This window comes from Choristoneura fumiferana, chromosome 14, assembly GCF_025370935.1.
Source record: "Choristoneura fumiferana chromosome 14, NRCan_CFum_1, whole genome shotgun sequence".
NCBI classification, from domain to species: domain Eukaryota; kingdom Metazoa; phylum Arthropoda; class Insecta; order Lepidoptera; family Tortricidae; genus Choristoneura; species Choristoneura fumiferana.
In genome coordinates, this window is record NC_133485.1 from 14,802,726 (window position 1) to 14,818,972 (window position 16,247).

General features: G+C 35.5%; 2 protein-coding genes across 5 annotated transcripts in view; one reads left to right on the forward strand and one right to left on the reverse strand.

Moving 5' to 3' along the window:
• Positions 1 to 18: 18 nt before the first annotated feature.
• On the forward strand, positions 19 to 4,949 carry LOC141435272 (uncharacterized). The gene is made up of 5 exons (XM_074097963.1): positions 19 to 160; positions 1,448 to 1,685; positions 2,495 to 2,657; positions 3,114 to 3,275; positions 4,027 to 4,949. The coding sequence occupies exons 1-5, from the start codon at positions 130 to 132 to the stop codon at positions 4,153 to 4,155; spliced, it is 723 nt and encodes a 240-aa protein (XP_073954064.1). The 5' UTR covers positions 19 to 129; the 3' UTR covers positions 4,156 to 4,949.
• A 781-nt stretch (positions 4,950 to 5,730) lies between these two features.
• Nckx30C (solute carrier family 24 member Nckx30C) overlaps positions 5,731 to 16,247 on the reverse strand; it is an 87,841-nt gene continuing 77,324 nt past the window's right edge. For all 4 annotated transcript variants that reach the window (XM_074097959.1, XM_074097958.1, XM_074097957.1 and 1 more), the window contains one exon: positions 5,731 to 15,021. In XM_074097959.1, the coding sequence (XP_073954060.1) occupies positions 14,913 to 15,021 (109 nt within the window). In that variant the 3' untranslated portion in view covers positions 5,731 to 14,912. The remainder of the gene's footprint in view (positions 15,022 to 16,247) is intronic.

Consider the following 16,247-nt stretch of genomic DNA (forward strand, 5'->3'; position numbering starts at 1 on the left):
GCGCATGCGCAGAAATATGTGTCAGGGTCGGGCCACCAAGGTCATCTTGTTTCTACAGCAACCTGATTCCATACTGGACACTTAGTAATCCACATTCAGGCACGCCAGTCGTGGTACGAGTGTTCTAACATGGATTTAGTGCCACCATTTACTGTCCAAGGTAGTCCTGACAATTTAATCCAGAACTTTAAACGGGTTTTGCTTTGTCATTCTTAGGTATTCTGGCACTTGTGTTTTGTTTTTTAGTGTTGTTTTGTTGCTTTGTCTTGGCTTTATATAATCTTTTGTTGTTGTTAGGCTTTAGGTTATCATTCTTGCAATATTACTTATACTATATTCTTGCAATATTTGCCTTCGCTAAATGTATCGAGAAGAAAATTTTACAATCTTTTTGAAACGTTTTCATCCTACTATATTAACATAACATCAGATATAGTTGGTATCTGCATTTTTGTGTTTATAAATTTGTCTTCATTTACATCGCGTTAAGCAACAAGAAATTAATTCATGTTTGTTTTAAGTTCATTATTATTCTGAACATAGGTTCTATTAATCCGAACTTTACAACAACTAACTTGATCTGATTAAGTAAGTTTGTTTAACGTAACGTTATTATCATGCCGTTTTGTGACAGCTTTTAATCTATCCTAGTTAAAATACCTACTTATTCATCAATAATGGATGTACTCCTATAAAAAACCATATAAACTTTACTTTTGTCAAGCGAAAGAGATATATATATTCCCGTTTCTTGTTTGGTCGCTCCGCTTTCTGAGATTTGATTTGAGTATACCTTTTTTTTGTTTTTTTTTACGATTAAGTAATTGGTATTCACCAGCATAACTGGTAGGTAGTTATACATATCCATTAAAATACCTGTGAAAACTAACTTTCAAAATTCTTAGGCATGGCAAGAAACTTGTTGTTTTCCATTTCTAGCACGAACAAATTCTACTAGTCGTTAATTAGACATAATTTAGGTTAATTAGCAACTAACACGGGGCTTCTTCGTTGCTATAAAGAATATTGAACTGTTTATGTATGTTAATTAGTATCGAAGGTTGAGAATGCATCGGTTCTCAATTTTTTTAACTTACCTTTAGTTCTTTTTGAATTTACTATTTTTTTATCATTTCTTTGTTAAATTAAATAATGTTTGGCCATAGAAATCCTCTCCAACGTTATTCAAAGTGTCCATCCTCCTAAGATTATTTACGAGTACCTATGAAAAGAGAAGTATGAATTTTGTCGGAAATAGAAGATGCTTTTTAGCATCAAAATAATAATATCTGCTAATTTTCTTGCGTTGCAATTTTTCTTAGCAAGATACAACACCGAATATCAATATTCGAAAACACTGGTGAATATAAAGCGAGTTGCAGCCTCTACATCTCATTTAGATCTAATTTTTTTCACTAAATACTCGTATTCAAACTTGATTTTCCAGCATGCAGCGTCCAACCTCTAGAAGACTACGACGGTCCCCGGGCTCCACTGCTTCGGCAAGTCTCCCTGGATGAGGAGCGCCGGGACGACTGCCAGGGTCACTGGCGAGGTTCCCATCTTCTGGGCGAGGAAGAGGAGAAAGGCATCAGGCTATTCCGAGCCCTGCTGCTGCAGCATCTAAGGCTGGAAGAGCTGAGGCCGCCGCCGTGTATCGTGGCCAGTGCTAGACCAGATCCAAGGTATTTGAATATTTGTGGGTACAACTTTAAGTGATTTTATTTTTATATTTGATACCTGAACAAATTTTTTCGTAACTATGACTTAAAGATTTTACAAAATATTGAAAAAGAACAACGGAAATCATGACAAATATTGTAAAGAAATGGTCCCAACTCAGCATGATGTCAGCCTTGCAGCCGACGCTTGTCTTCCGTTACAACCATATGAACCATTTCATCTGTGAAGTGCTTTATAGGAGATGGCGGCGTGCAGTCAGAAAAAAACCATTATGGACAATTTTGATGGGAGAGTTCAGACAGTGCTGCACATCCCCGACTCCCCTAGTTTAGTACGGGGAGGACAGGATTAAGGGATTTCTTATCTATCCACCGAGTCTTGCTTCAGTCATTTGCTCCCGTTAGGCTCTGCGGGATGCTTGGATTTTTCAGACTCAGCTTTTTTTGCCAGAGATTAGTTGCTGCAGAATATCTCAGTAATATACTGAGAGGTTAAATAAAAAAAGTATCACGGGACACTTGACACCTATTGACCTTGTGTCAGAGTAAACAAAGCTTATGGTAGAGGCTACGAATAAGCATACTTAAATATATAGATATATACTTAAATACATATTGAACTGGCAAAAACCGAGTAGAAACTGTCGTATTTTACACATATATCCCGATCAGGGATCAAAGCGGCGACCTCACTCAAGCTTCATATTCAGGTTTTCTAACTACTGGGGTATCCAGTCGTCAAGATATGAGGAAACATCCTGAGTGATAGGTTTGTAGAGTTTGTTTCCTGTCAAGTAATATCGTGTTTCTAGAGGCTGGTGGATGTACTGGCGAGATTGGCGAGCACTGGAGCGAGCTGTGAAGAGGTTCCGAAGCACGAAGGCGCGAGGCAGGCTAGCAGAAAGAGCGGAGGATATCCCTCTGCTGTGCCTGGATGAGGTGGCCTTTGAGGACATCATGCAAGAGTTGTGTCAAGTATGTAGTCAATGAGAGTTGACATGCGAAGTATCGTGAGGTCCATCTGAGGTTACAGCCGAAGAGGGACACTTTGAGACCAGCGCCAACTAGCCCTATCACAGAAACCCTGATTCTTTTAAATAATTGATTGATTTAGGCGTTGCTTTGCAAAGGTCCATGTCAGTAAACTATAACCTTTTTACCTTGCTTCTCGCCTGTACCACAGCAGATACAAGTTTTTGATTAAAATTTATTTTTTGATTCAAACTTTCTTACTGACTGTTCTTCTTGTTGAATGTTTTTGCATTGTCATATTTGTCATCCAAACAACATATCAGTACAAAATTTTAAGTTAATTCTATTAACCGTAGAGGAGTTTCGGTCTGCGTAGATTATCCTGGCTAGCGTTGGGCTTGAGGCATCGGTGTGCACTTAAAACATTCCACGTCGCAAAATCAAATTGTTTCTCCGCAGGCATGCGCCCACACAGAGCAGCGTGCGTTAGTCGTGCTGGCTTTCCTCTGCGAAGTATGCGCTCGCGCCGTCCGGGTCGGCGGTTGGTGCCGGGCCACGGATTGGGCCGCGACCCACGTGGCCCAGTATGCCACGCCCTGGGCCATCAGGCATGGCGGATGGGTGAGTGTCCATGATAATGAAGGAGCTATTAATCCCACTTTTGATAACCTTTCTTGTTTTTGTTATTTTTGACGTCTTGTTAGCAAAGTGATGCGAGGAGCTGACTATGAAGCTCTAGGTCTCAGCAGATATTGTGTTTGAACAATACAAATGCTTATTCTTGAGTTTTAGGTGTTTGACATCTATTTGGGTATTTACTGATTTTATTTAACCCTTAATAAAGCCCCATTTATTGGAGCTTGTCTTCTTCAGCCCAAAGCCACCCAATGCTGAGTGTAAAGGTATCCTGCATTGCTCGCCACTCATCTCGGTCCAGTGGTATTGGAGCTTACTGCCACAAAATCAAAAGCAGTTATCGATAATATATACCTGACAAAGGATATTTTTAACTCTAGTAGTATATTCAATAGTTACAAATATTTCAATGGATATTGTAACTTATAATTGAAACAATAAGGTTGAATTTCCAAGTCAATGCACGTGGTCGCTAAATCGCCTCTACCTCTTATAGGGTTAAGTACTCGTATGTTTATTCGTTGCCTAGTACACACGAAGCGAGCTTTATTTATGTCGTAACTAGGTCACTAGGTGTGTTTATCATGTCAATTATCCCATAATAATTTGATCACCCTCCTTCAATATGATTTTCTTCAAAGTTAAATCGAATGGGCATTTACTATTTTTGAAATAATCATAATAAAATCTACTTACTAATTTTCAGAAGTAATTTTTTTTTTTCAATTAATTTCAGAGCAATGTGGTAGAAAAAGCAGGGGGATACCGCCGCGACGAAACTACACTTCTAACTGGCGCAGCAGTTGCAGCGCTACTGGCATTCATACTGTTCTGTCGGACGCGCTTGCGCCATGCAATCCTCTAATCTAAACATCCCCACCACAGTGCAGTGGATCTTTAACCCCGCATTGGCGGACTGATAACCAATCAGAACAGCCGTAGCGTCCTATTGGCGAATTGGAATTTGAACGAATTATAACGGTCTTTGGGGCGAACCGAACGGCTGTGTTTTGTTTTCTAGTGCTGTATGAGATGAGAAGAGATAAACTAATTGTAACTCGAGTGGCTAACAAATTGACTTCGTTATTCACAATCCGATTGTCATGCCAGCTATAAATATGATGAAGTTAGTGTGAGTTTCGCTGTTAGAAGCCTGTTTGCTGACTGATAGGAGTTTGCTCACATTTGAGAGATTTTGGCGGTGGTTCATAAGATTGGTATCACGAGTTGTTTGGCGAAATTGGCCCCTCGTCCGATAAGTGTCCCATAAAGCCTAAGTAGACATTTTGTACGTGTTAGATTGTAAGGACTGAATTAAAGCCAAAGGTTTTAGAATGACCATCTTAGGGGTATGTCATTTAGGTATAGACTAAACTTGAGACCTAGTATTTACTAATCTATCTCGCTTTTTAGAACTTTTGACAAGTTCTATGATATTGTGTAAAATTTTCCTTAATTTGTAAACCACAAAATATGCATTTCTCTCGTCACATTTTGATAAGTTATTTATTATTTTTTTTTTCTTTTGCATTAATTTTATTACATATTAAAATAATAGGTACCAATAATAATATAACTTTTTCAAAGCAAGTGTATTTTGTATTTTATTTTTTACCAAATTAAAATATTAACAGCAGCTTTTATCTCTATAATATCTGTACTAAAAATATTGATGTTATTTATTATAATAAGACGTGAATAATAAACTAGTATTTTGTTCTAATATATGTTGTTTTCTTTTTAGTGTTAAATTGTTACCTTTTCATTCATTTTATATGTCGCTTTCAGGTAAACATTCAGTTTTATGTTTGTCTTATCTTATCACTACCTTTTGCTCTTGACTTCATCTGCCCATAATTTGTTTATCGCTATCCCGCGGTAACTATGCTCATATCCGGGATAAAACTATCCCATGTCCTTCCCAAAACTTCAAATTATCTCCTTACCAAATTTCATCTAAATCGGTTCAGCAGTTACGTGAAGAGGTAATAGACAAGACAGATAATGTTACACTCGCCTATATAATCTAATCTAGTACCTACTTCAGTTAGATTATCAACAAATATTCGACATGTTTTATTGACAATTAATAATAATAAATATCATGAGACACTTGACACCAACTGACTTAGTCCCAAACTTAGCAAAGCTTGTACTCTAGATAGGAGGCAATGGATAAACACACTTATAAAATTAAATCCAAAATGTTAAAAATACAACCCGTCAAAATTCCAAGTGACTTCATGCCTTGATTATACTCTTTATTTAGACGTGACGTCATCACGTACGTACATTTTTCATTTGACTTAAAAAAAAAATAAGTGGCCAATATTTTTTGACAAATCTAACTGATAGAACTGATTAAGTAGAGGTATTTTTTCAGCCTGCAATGGGCACTACGATAATCTAATTTAATGTGAGGAGAAAAAGAAAAAATCACTTCACTCACTATTTTATTATTTTTATTGTAATTTTTCATAATACCGTCGACAAAACGACGTGCGGGTACGCCAATGCTCTTAGAGACGACAAATAAAAAATAAAAACAATAAAATCTTCTAATCAAAAATAAAAACCTATAAACATTTGAATTCGATAAACTAGTGAGTTTAAACTATTATCATAAAAATTATAAATAACATTTATAGAACGGACACAAAATAAACGTTGTGTCCACTTTATGAATATCATTCATTTATTTTATGCTATGACTATCACATTTGTAATTATTAACAATCATTAAAAGCTTTGACAAGAGCAACAATAAGTATAAATTACACAATAATTATAGCAAACTGTCATACGCCGGATTTTAGGGAACCTCCTGTATTTGAACTCGTTCAGGGACCATAAAAAAATTTCAAACAACATGTAAAATTACAATAACTTCATTATTTTCAATCATTTTGTTTAAAAAAATACTGAATTTCGTACAGGTGCAGTGTTTAATGTTTTCCCATAGTACCATTGTAGTATTTTATCGGAAAGTTCATATTTATCGTGTCCCTAAATTAGCTTCAGTGCCCATCGTAAAGCCGTTTTGACATTAAATAATAAAGTTCCATATTAATGGATGTTGCTCATTTGATATAATATAATGAATGCCTTCGTATTTTTATTAAGATCCGACTTTTTCCGATAAAAATACATATATATAATACATTATGCACTATAATCTGTAGACAATTACCTACTCAAAAAACATACGCGTAAATACAGGTTGTTCTCAAAATCACAGAATTACAAATTAACTAGCTTGAAGCTAATAAAAATTTACAATAATACTGCTCCATCAAAATCACAATAATGTATCGATATGAAAATAACCAACCAGTCGCCTGAATCCAATAGTTAGTCTACTTTACATCGATACAATAACGTTTTAGTATAATTACAAAAGACATAAATTTAACGGTTAATAAAAGAAAACTAAATAAATTGAACAAACATGAAACGAAAACATTGACAGTATATTTAATTGTAACAAATCCAACGCATAGTAATAAGTGTGGATAAAAAAAATCGTCGTTTTATATTGATATAAAGTAGACCTAATCCCCCTGATTAAGGGGGGTAGAGCAGATCTTCAATGCCTCCGTCAACAAGATGGTAAACTAGACTTATCTACATTATCGAAATAATAACATTTGTTAGTTTTGAAATACTTATTTTTTTTAATTTTTATATCACTATTAACAATCTACGCTGAGCTCTTGAATTCGAGTAACGTTTATCTTTACAAAATTCATCCATTTTTCTTTTTTCGTTTTCAATTACATAGTCAATTTGGAATTTTTAATATATTCACTTAACAGTTATTTGTTTTAAACTACTCTAACTTAAAAGGTATTTGTTATTGAGATGACATAATCCTGACAAAGAAATAAAAAAAATGTCTTAAGTATCAATAATGTAACTATTAGGTCCTAGTTTTTTCCGATGTTTCGTTTCACTTTTTATTTTTAACAAACATATGGGCAGTAGAATCAATAATAAAATTCTTTATTTTTGAACTATAAAACAAAGTCGCCATGTTTAAAACACGAGAGGCAGTTTCTCGAATTCAAGTGTTACCAGCTATAAATAAACCGATACTCTTACACTCCACTGTGCTGGACCACCGTTTTAAAGCTGATTACTATAGAGAATATCCATAATGTGGTGTTCACTCCAGCACCCAAAACAGTGCAGTGTAAACTCGTAACTATATTGTAATTTTATATAAAAATCATCACTCTAGTAACAATCTCTACTTGAATATCATATTTAAATTTTCGTTATTTAATATTTTTAAGTATAATGATAGCTTTTAAGCCTATCTTATGCTACTAAGAATTTATATAGTGTAACGGCGACATCTGAACGCCATGATAATATCAACTCTTAAAGTTAATAAATAGATTTTTAACAAACTTTTGAAACTTTTATGACGTCTAGCTTGGCTTGTGCTGCTGAGTATTGTAGTCCAATCAAATAAGAAGTAGACCTTGACAATAATTCATCCTTAAGTTGGATTAGTCTGTAGAAGTACTGAAAATCTTGTTTTCTGCAGGGTCGATATAACTACATGATTAGAACTTTGTATTCACCTATAGAGTATTCTGTCGCATGCAACCGTTTCTTACAATCGTCAATTTTACGGAAACAATGGACTGCATGATTTTGATATTACTATGTTGCACAAGTCACATTATGTTAAAAACTAAATATGCATCTTTATTATTGTCTAACCGATGCACATCCTCTAACATACTACAAAGTCTGAGTACTGATAAATTATTGTCAAAGTCCCCATACAAAAAGTTTTTTGACTGGACTAATTGAACGAATGCAAGTTTAATGTTAGCTACTCTTTAATGGTTGCTGACTTGCCACGATATGATTCGTTACAGTTAAAGCAGCGTAAGTCTGGTGGTATCACATCTTGGGGAAAACCTGGCACAGTTTGTTGCGAACATAAACAATCATGTTGTCTTTCAACTTATTAGAGTTTAGAAACGAGAGATAACTAACAATTTTTCATATTGAAATCCTTTCGTAGCACTTTTTGATAAATAACTGGAATTTTATGCAGCAAATTTATGTGATTTCTCTGTTTATTCAACGTAATAAACAGAAACGACATCACACACACTTGTCATATAAAATAACATATCAGAGAGTGGTAACATAGAGTTTGCACAGTCTAAGTACATATAAAACAAGTCATTCTTGTCTTTGTAAGGTATACCAACGAATGAAAACTGTTTTATGTTTCGAGAAATTAAAATGATTAGATATGTATTTCGAAAACCTCGTAGTTTTTCTTCTGGAAATTTGAATATAAATACTTTCCAATAAAATTAATTACGCTCTACCAGACTTACGCCACTATGGACCACGCCAAGTGTCAAAATAATCTTAAGTCCTACCTCCAAGCAACGTTACCCTAAAACAATTATGGAAGGATGAATAATTTACAAAGTACTACTTATATTACAAGAGATAGATAGAAACCTAGTGTAAAATAGTTTAACATTAGCATATAGAATGTGAAGCGAAAGGCTCACATCAGACGTATAATATACATCTTGGTACTTTGTGCTTACAGTATACTACGGGTATGTAAAAGGATATATTTTGAATGCTACGAGCATCTAACTCGAAATTGTATATCACCAATGAACTTCAATTGTTTGAGTATAATAGCGAAGATCATTTTGAACCTTAGAATAATCGTAAAAAGAAGCCACTTTAAGATCGTACAGTTTCTTAAGCGATTATTTGAGAAAATTAATCGCGTAGATGATTATGGTTTTGTCTAAAGCCCTATACCCCTGTTTTGTGTAAAATATAATATTTATAGCTATTTTCTATTGCTTTAAAAAAAGGTGACTAGTCGACTGTGGATCAGTCCATTTTTTAATAGGTATACAGCTTGATTGGTCCTTTGATCAGACTTGTTTCGAAGCATTTTGTTTTCCACAGTCTTTCATTTTATCAACCATTTGCTACAAATAACCGTCTAGATATAAAAAAAGATCATAACTACACACTAAATTGTGTTGCTTGCAGTAACGACTAATCCAAAGTTATTTTTTTATTTATCTTGACCATTTATAATGAGGCTACAAAAAACATTTACAAGTATGTATTTTTTACGTGATTACAATATCGTTAACTAGTTAATCGTTATTTAACGAAGTAATATTTTTGGTTAACGGCACTCCGCATCTAGTTACCAATTAGATTATATGGGATAGACTTTAGACAGAACCTTTGTGAAACTGTCAGGATCGCAGTAGCGTTTCTAAGCGTACTACAGAAGTCTGATTGAATTCAAGCTTATCCAATTCCATATTTACAAAGTTTGGATGAAGTGTGTCTACAACCGTTTTTTTATTATTTGAAATTTAACGATCAAATTGTTAAAAGTTTTCAGTTATTCGAAGGTAAAGTAGAAATATTTATTTTTTTGCACTTGCCGAATAATTTATTGTGTTAAAATCTAGAAATGAACAGATTTTTTCAGATATATCTTCGATTTAGTACAATACTGTGGAAGTTTGACGGTTAAATTTCAAATAATTAAAGTATAGGATTAAACACATTACAGATACGTCATAAGCATGCCCCTTATCACAGATTAACTACTCGATTGTCCAGTACCTATCGATATGTCGTTATTATGCAAAAAATAATCATTTTTCATATTCAATCTTTTCCCCTTACCACTGTTTTGTTGTTTTCACGTCATCTCGTTATTGAGACTACAAAAGAGACCAAGTTTTCGATCGATGAGTAATTTTTAAACGGAATTTGTCGTTAGGACTCGTATTTAAAGATAGGTAGGTACTCAAGTTATTTTATAAACGGACTTATAGAGACGAGATCCAATCTCTCTGGTAGTATCATAATTAAGATGACAAGAAAACAAATGTTTCCTGTGAAAACATTGTCAATAATCTGTATTGACATGTATGACAAATGTGAAAGCGAATGTCTAACGATTTCTGAATCTTGTGCGCATTCAAATTGTGAGCCCCCTGTATATACTGGTTAGCATCGACACCATTCCATAGTAGAATCAGCAGTGGATATTACCGTCTCATTCTATCGTATAATGGGATTCCTCTAACAATATTTAAAGGAGGTTCAAAAAATCTCCATATTTTCGAGGTCTGTCAATAGTAGCGACCATTTGAGCTATAGAAATGGTCTGAAATTGTATAAGCTTAGTAATAATATTTAACTACCTATTCTATTCTATTTATTGCTATGTCAAATAGGCGGGTTATCAATATAAAACTTTGTGGGACATCAACAATTGAACTTACAAAATGTTACGAACTTTCTATTTATTGGTTAGACATAAAATGAGATAAGCCAATCGTGAAGATGCAACGTATGGTCTAATGCCAGTTAACTTTGCGACCGGGAAGTAATCTTTAAGACCACGCCTCGGTTTCAAAGTATATCTTTGTCATGGTTTCCTTAATCAAAGAGATGTGACATCATATAATTCACCACAGGTGAAAATCGAAACAGATGTACTGTGTAAACTGCTACTTAAATAAACAAAGATTACGAACAAGGAGGAGGCTCCTTCTTATTTGCAATCAGTTAAAAAACTGCGAAACTGTAGTGAAACAAAACCGTTAGTTTCGTTATAGTTTCAGTTCAGTATCAATTTCGTTACATCTATTTTTATTCCCACCTAAACATGCTGTTTTAGTCAGCAACTTCAACTTAAAGACTACTTACTATGTTTGGTTTCAAGTTCTTTGCTTAATAGGACATGACATTGAGAAAAAATATTTTTTAAAGGAGAAGCTACTAACTAAAATCATGGTTTTACTTTTATTATAAAGAACCACAACAAAGGGCTTGGCTACATCACCACTGCACGTGAAACAGCGTGACGCCTGCAGGGCTACTATAAAACTCGAAACTCGAAGTCCGTGTCGTGCGGTCCCTCTGACACTTAAGTATACTATTTAATACGAGAGCGAGGGGAACGATACGATACGAACTTCGAGTTTCGAGTTTCGTAGTAGCCCTGCTGGCCCTATTTAGACTACGAACTACAAAATTCGAATTTCGTATCTTGCCGTCTCGCTGACGCTTATATTATTTAATACGAGAGTGAGAGGGACGGTACGATTCGAACTTCGATTTTCGAATTTCGTAGTGGCTCCCCAAGCGTCACGCCGTTTTACGTAAGCGATATATGCCGTGGTGGTAATGTGTCCAACCAAGCCCAAAGCTGCTGGACGTCGCCTATGGAACCCGCACCTCATTTAATATTTAAATACGTCAGATTATTTTAAGAATTGACCGCTCTCGCATATACAAATCCGTAATTACAGTTGAAGAGAGAGAAGGAAAACAACGATCGTATAAGGACAGTGTAAAACTACCTACCGTGAGAGCGGGACCAATGCATACTTGCGATAGCACTATTACCATATTATTATAGGTGAAATTTACGAATGTCAACTTTGTCGGTTAACAGTATGAGGCTAACAATAAAAATGAGTTTCCTACGAACTCTTAGGCACATTTTATGGAATGCGTTTATGTCACATGCCACATGTGTCCCGCTCCGTCATCTAAGTGTATGTACATCGTGTCGTGCCTTTACATAACCTGTGGACGGTCCGACACCCAACGGAACACTCCAACTAATATTTACAAAACATACAATTATAACTGGCAACATTTCATATTTATAACACTAATTGGCTAGTTTCTTAAAATAAATTAATTAGTTAGACAGTTGTTATTAGAAAATATTGGGCATGCATTTTTTATCTCGTCAATTAAACAAAAACATATGAAGAAACGAGTACCTATAACCTGTTAGAGAGCACGGTGTAACATCGCGCGGAACTTTAATAGGCTAATTATCTCTGCGGCCACATGCACTGCGCTATAATGTCACGCGACCAGGTTTGACGCTGGAAACGAGCGTCGAGCGACTGCATGCGGCCGCACCTCAACTTTTTGTTGTCAAAAGTAAAAAAATACATGTCAAATATATTCTGGTAATCTTAACTGGCGGACTAAATAGAATAATATTTTACTACCCAAGAAAATTACCTATTATATACGACTGTATTCTGTTTGGAAGGAACATACCACCAGTTTTATATTTCCAATAGGACTTTTAGTCAATTTATTAAAGGATAATTATTCTAAAAGAACGTAAAGATATTCTACGTCATGATTGTGTTTACTTGTCTCGAAAAAAAATGAAGACTAAAGCAACGGACCTATGTTTACGTAGAATTGAAGTTACGTATTTAAACTAACCTTTTAATAAATTAACAATAAATAAATTGAAAATGCTACGAAAAATTCAAAACAATTGTGTATTCCTCTTTCCAAACAGGGTCTTTATTGTCTAACGCACTCGTAATCACTGTAATCACAATCGTTTTCATCGCCTCTTCCTATCACACGGTATAAGATGAGGGTAGAAAGAGATGAATGTCACGAGCACCCTCGCGTTAGAAAATATGGTCTCAGAATACAGATAGCTACTCAAATTATAGTCTTACAAATATGTAACGTTGTCAATTGCCGCGTCACTATCAATATTAAATAGAAATTAGCAATAACGCTAAAACGGCATCATAAAAGTGCCATTAACTCGACTCGAACAACTAACATTCATATAAATAACTACAGTCTCTAGTGATGTCTACATTTCTTTACAATTTTGATACAAAACATGACTAGCCGATTGCCTACGCGCTCCTCGCGCCTTTCCCACTGGCTCAGCTTTCTCCGTCACACAAATGTTATAAAAATTAGTTTATTGTTATATATTATATTTAGCCCATAACTGTGTCACACTGCTGGGCAAAGGCCTCTCCACTTGACTTCCACATCTCCCTATCCAGAGCCATATTTGGCCACTCACTCAGTTCCGCGTCCAGGTCATGCGGCACCCACCATGTATATGGCTTTGTGCGCCCATCTTTGTGGGTGCATCCGGCAGACATAAGTTTGGCGATCGCTAAACATTAGTATTACCACTTTAAAGATTGTTTCAATATCGATAGCTATCATCTACTAAGTCACACTATGATAGATTTATCGGCAGTACCTATCTATACTATCAATAACGCAAGTCATAGCGATACTCTTGATTGTTTAAATCTATCGATAGCTATCGAAAGTAGGGTTGTAACGAAACTTTACCAACACCTCCGTAACTGCGGAATATTGACTATTGACTATTGGCGACTATTACGTAATCATTTGTGCGAGTGAGAAAACTAAACAGTGGTTATGCCGCAATCTGTCATCATCAGAAGCTTATGCTTAAATATTATTGCATTCGAATAGGAATTCCATTCTATCCTATATCACTCGATTCTATTGCAAATAATGATTATTGGACTTTTATTTTGGTGCTCTTGGTTCTCTCTTGTTTTATAAAACTAAGCATAACAAATACTATAAAAGCGAAAGCAATTACAAACGTATTGTGAAATTGAGCAATTTAACAACATTTTGTTTGTGCCTCAACATGCATGGAGTATAAAAGATACGTAACGGAACTAAACTCTGAACATTCGAGTACCTAGCCACAGCAAAACTACACTCCCCTATTTATTTTGAAATGCACGTTGGACCAATTTTTCTAAAGTTCCATTTCTCCACCACACCACTAATTCACACTATAAGTTACTTCGGTATTTATCAAACAATTTATGAGCAGCTTACTGCATAATTAATATATCCGGACGCTACTTTACAGAGGACCATATCAATAATACCATTTGCTTGCTACTCCGTAAATAAATGCTGAAATGAAGATTTTCTAACTGACGGAATATCGCTAGCGTTACTATCGTGAGGTTCGTTCGACGCACATGCGATTGGTTCATTTAGTAATCCAAACGAGACGCTATGTCAAAGTTGTTAAACAACCTCACAATAATTACTAGCACCAACTAACCTGCCAGGGGAACCTTCATTGCTTCTTGGTTGCGGAGCAGCAAGGTTTAGTTAATAGCAAACTTATTTGAACAGTTTTAGTTGTCAAGAGATGTTAGTTTGCTTGATATTTCTCGCTTATCACTAAGTATTTGTATCTTTTTCATGTTTGACTAGTAAAAATGAGACAATATCGACCAAGCCAACCAACCTAACTATGACCTACAAACATCGAAAAGAAACATCGAAGTAGCATCCTCTGAGACAAAGCAAATATTTGCATTCCCTACCACCAGTGACGGATCTAAGGAAGTGCTATTGTTTGGGAGTTCAATCCCCCAAAAGCATCTGAGTTCGTCCGTGACAAATTTTGAAGTGACCTTAGCTAAAACCTATCCTCTGCGTAGTCAAACCCCTCCCGAACCAAAAAACCGGAGGTATTTACTATTTTAGTTTTGGTATTTTCGGCCTAGTTTCAAGGGCTAGTTACTAAATGTACCAGTACTAAAATAGTATATACTGTTCTTTTTCGTACCGGCTTCAAGCCGAAGCTATAATCTTGGATCCACCTCTGTCTACTGTCTCGTTAGACGCATTATTCCGTATCGTCTTAAACTTATACCGAAGTAACTTACAAGTCTTGTTTCTGGATCTTTCTAGAACGTTCTCGACGCTTCGAGACCCTTCGAGAGCTTACTCGCTAGGGCAGTGAAGGTAGCCGTACTCCAGACTGAGACTGACCGCCACGAACACGAAATAGAGCAGGAACATCGTGAAGCCGAGCCCTCTGTTCATTTTCCACCTGGAATTATAATTACGAGTATTACCACAGGCTTCATTGTCTAAAATACTTGGAATCACAACAGTTTTTACGGCTCCGCAGCAAAATTTCGAAAATCAAAATTTCTAAGTACGATATTCCTAAATGTGAATAAATTTCTTCTTCTTCTTAGATGAACAATTTATAATTTAATAATTCAATTTCATATTGAAAGTCTGCTGTAGTGCTTAAGTGTTGTGTCTTTATAAAAGATGTTACGATTATTATTTTACTATAATATCATTATCGATATAATTTAGGTAGAGTCGATAAGTGAGAATGATCCGAGAAGTCACTATAACAGATCATAAATGCCGTGAAAATTCCGGGCTCTGCAAATAACAGATAACTGACCTAATAACATTTAACATTTACCACAAATTTTACGGTGAAGGAAAACCTCGTGAGGAAACCTATGCAACTTACGAAGCAATTCAATGGTGTGTGTGTGAAGTTCCCAGTCCGCACTGGGCCCGCGTGGGAACTACGACCCAAGCCAAAAAAGCTCATTCTAAGAGGATGTGCCCAGCAGTGATGATGATGATTAAAAACAACCGTATTATTAAAATCCATTTAGTAGTTTTTGCGTAAAAGACTAACAAACAGCCACACAATACACAAATCCAAAACTTTCGCGTTTGTAATATTTTTAGCTGTATAGACTTACTTCCATTTGCTTATCAATGAAAGTATGCAATAGTACATTACTGCAGAGTCCAGTAAGTAAGCGATGGCTGGACGAGTAGAAGTTTGATGGCCGAACCGCTAGGTGAGGCCATCAATGATACGAGGCCAGGATGGCGATTACTGGTCGAAGCTTGTATAGTGCTTTTTTCAAAAATGATGATGATGCTGATAAGGAAATGACGGTGATTGTGATGTGATAATGATGATAGTGATGATTGATGATGGTTGATGGTGATGATGTTGATGATTGATGATGGTTGAAGGTGATGATGATGATGATGATGGTTGAAGGTGATGATGATGATGATTGTTAGTCATGGTAATGATGATGATGATGATGATTAATGATGGTTAACGGTGATGATGATGATGATTGTAGTCATGGTGATGATGATACCGATTGATGATGGTTGACGGTGACGTTGATGATGATTAATGATGGTTGACGGTGATGATGATGATGATGATTGTTAGTCATGGTGATGATGATGGTCGTTGCTTGTGATGGTGATGATGATTGT

Coding starts and splice junctions, on each gene's coding strand:
- LOC141435272 (XM_074097963.1), top strand. CDS start 130: ATGGATTTAGTGCCACCATTTACTGTCCAAG. Junction 1,686..2,494: donor AGTGCTAGACCAGATCCAAG/GTATTTGAATAT, acceptor TCGTGTTTCTAG/AGGCTGGTGGATGTACTGGC. Junction 2,658..3,113: donor TCATGCAAGAGTTGTGTCAA/GTATGTAGTCAA, acceptor GTTTCTCCGCAG/GCATGCGCCCACACAGAGCA.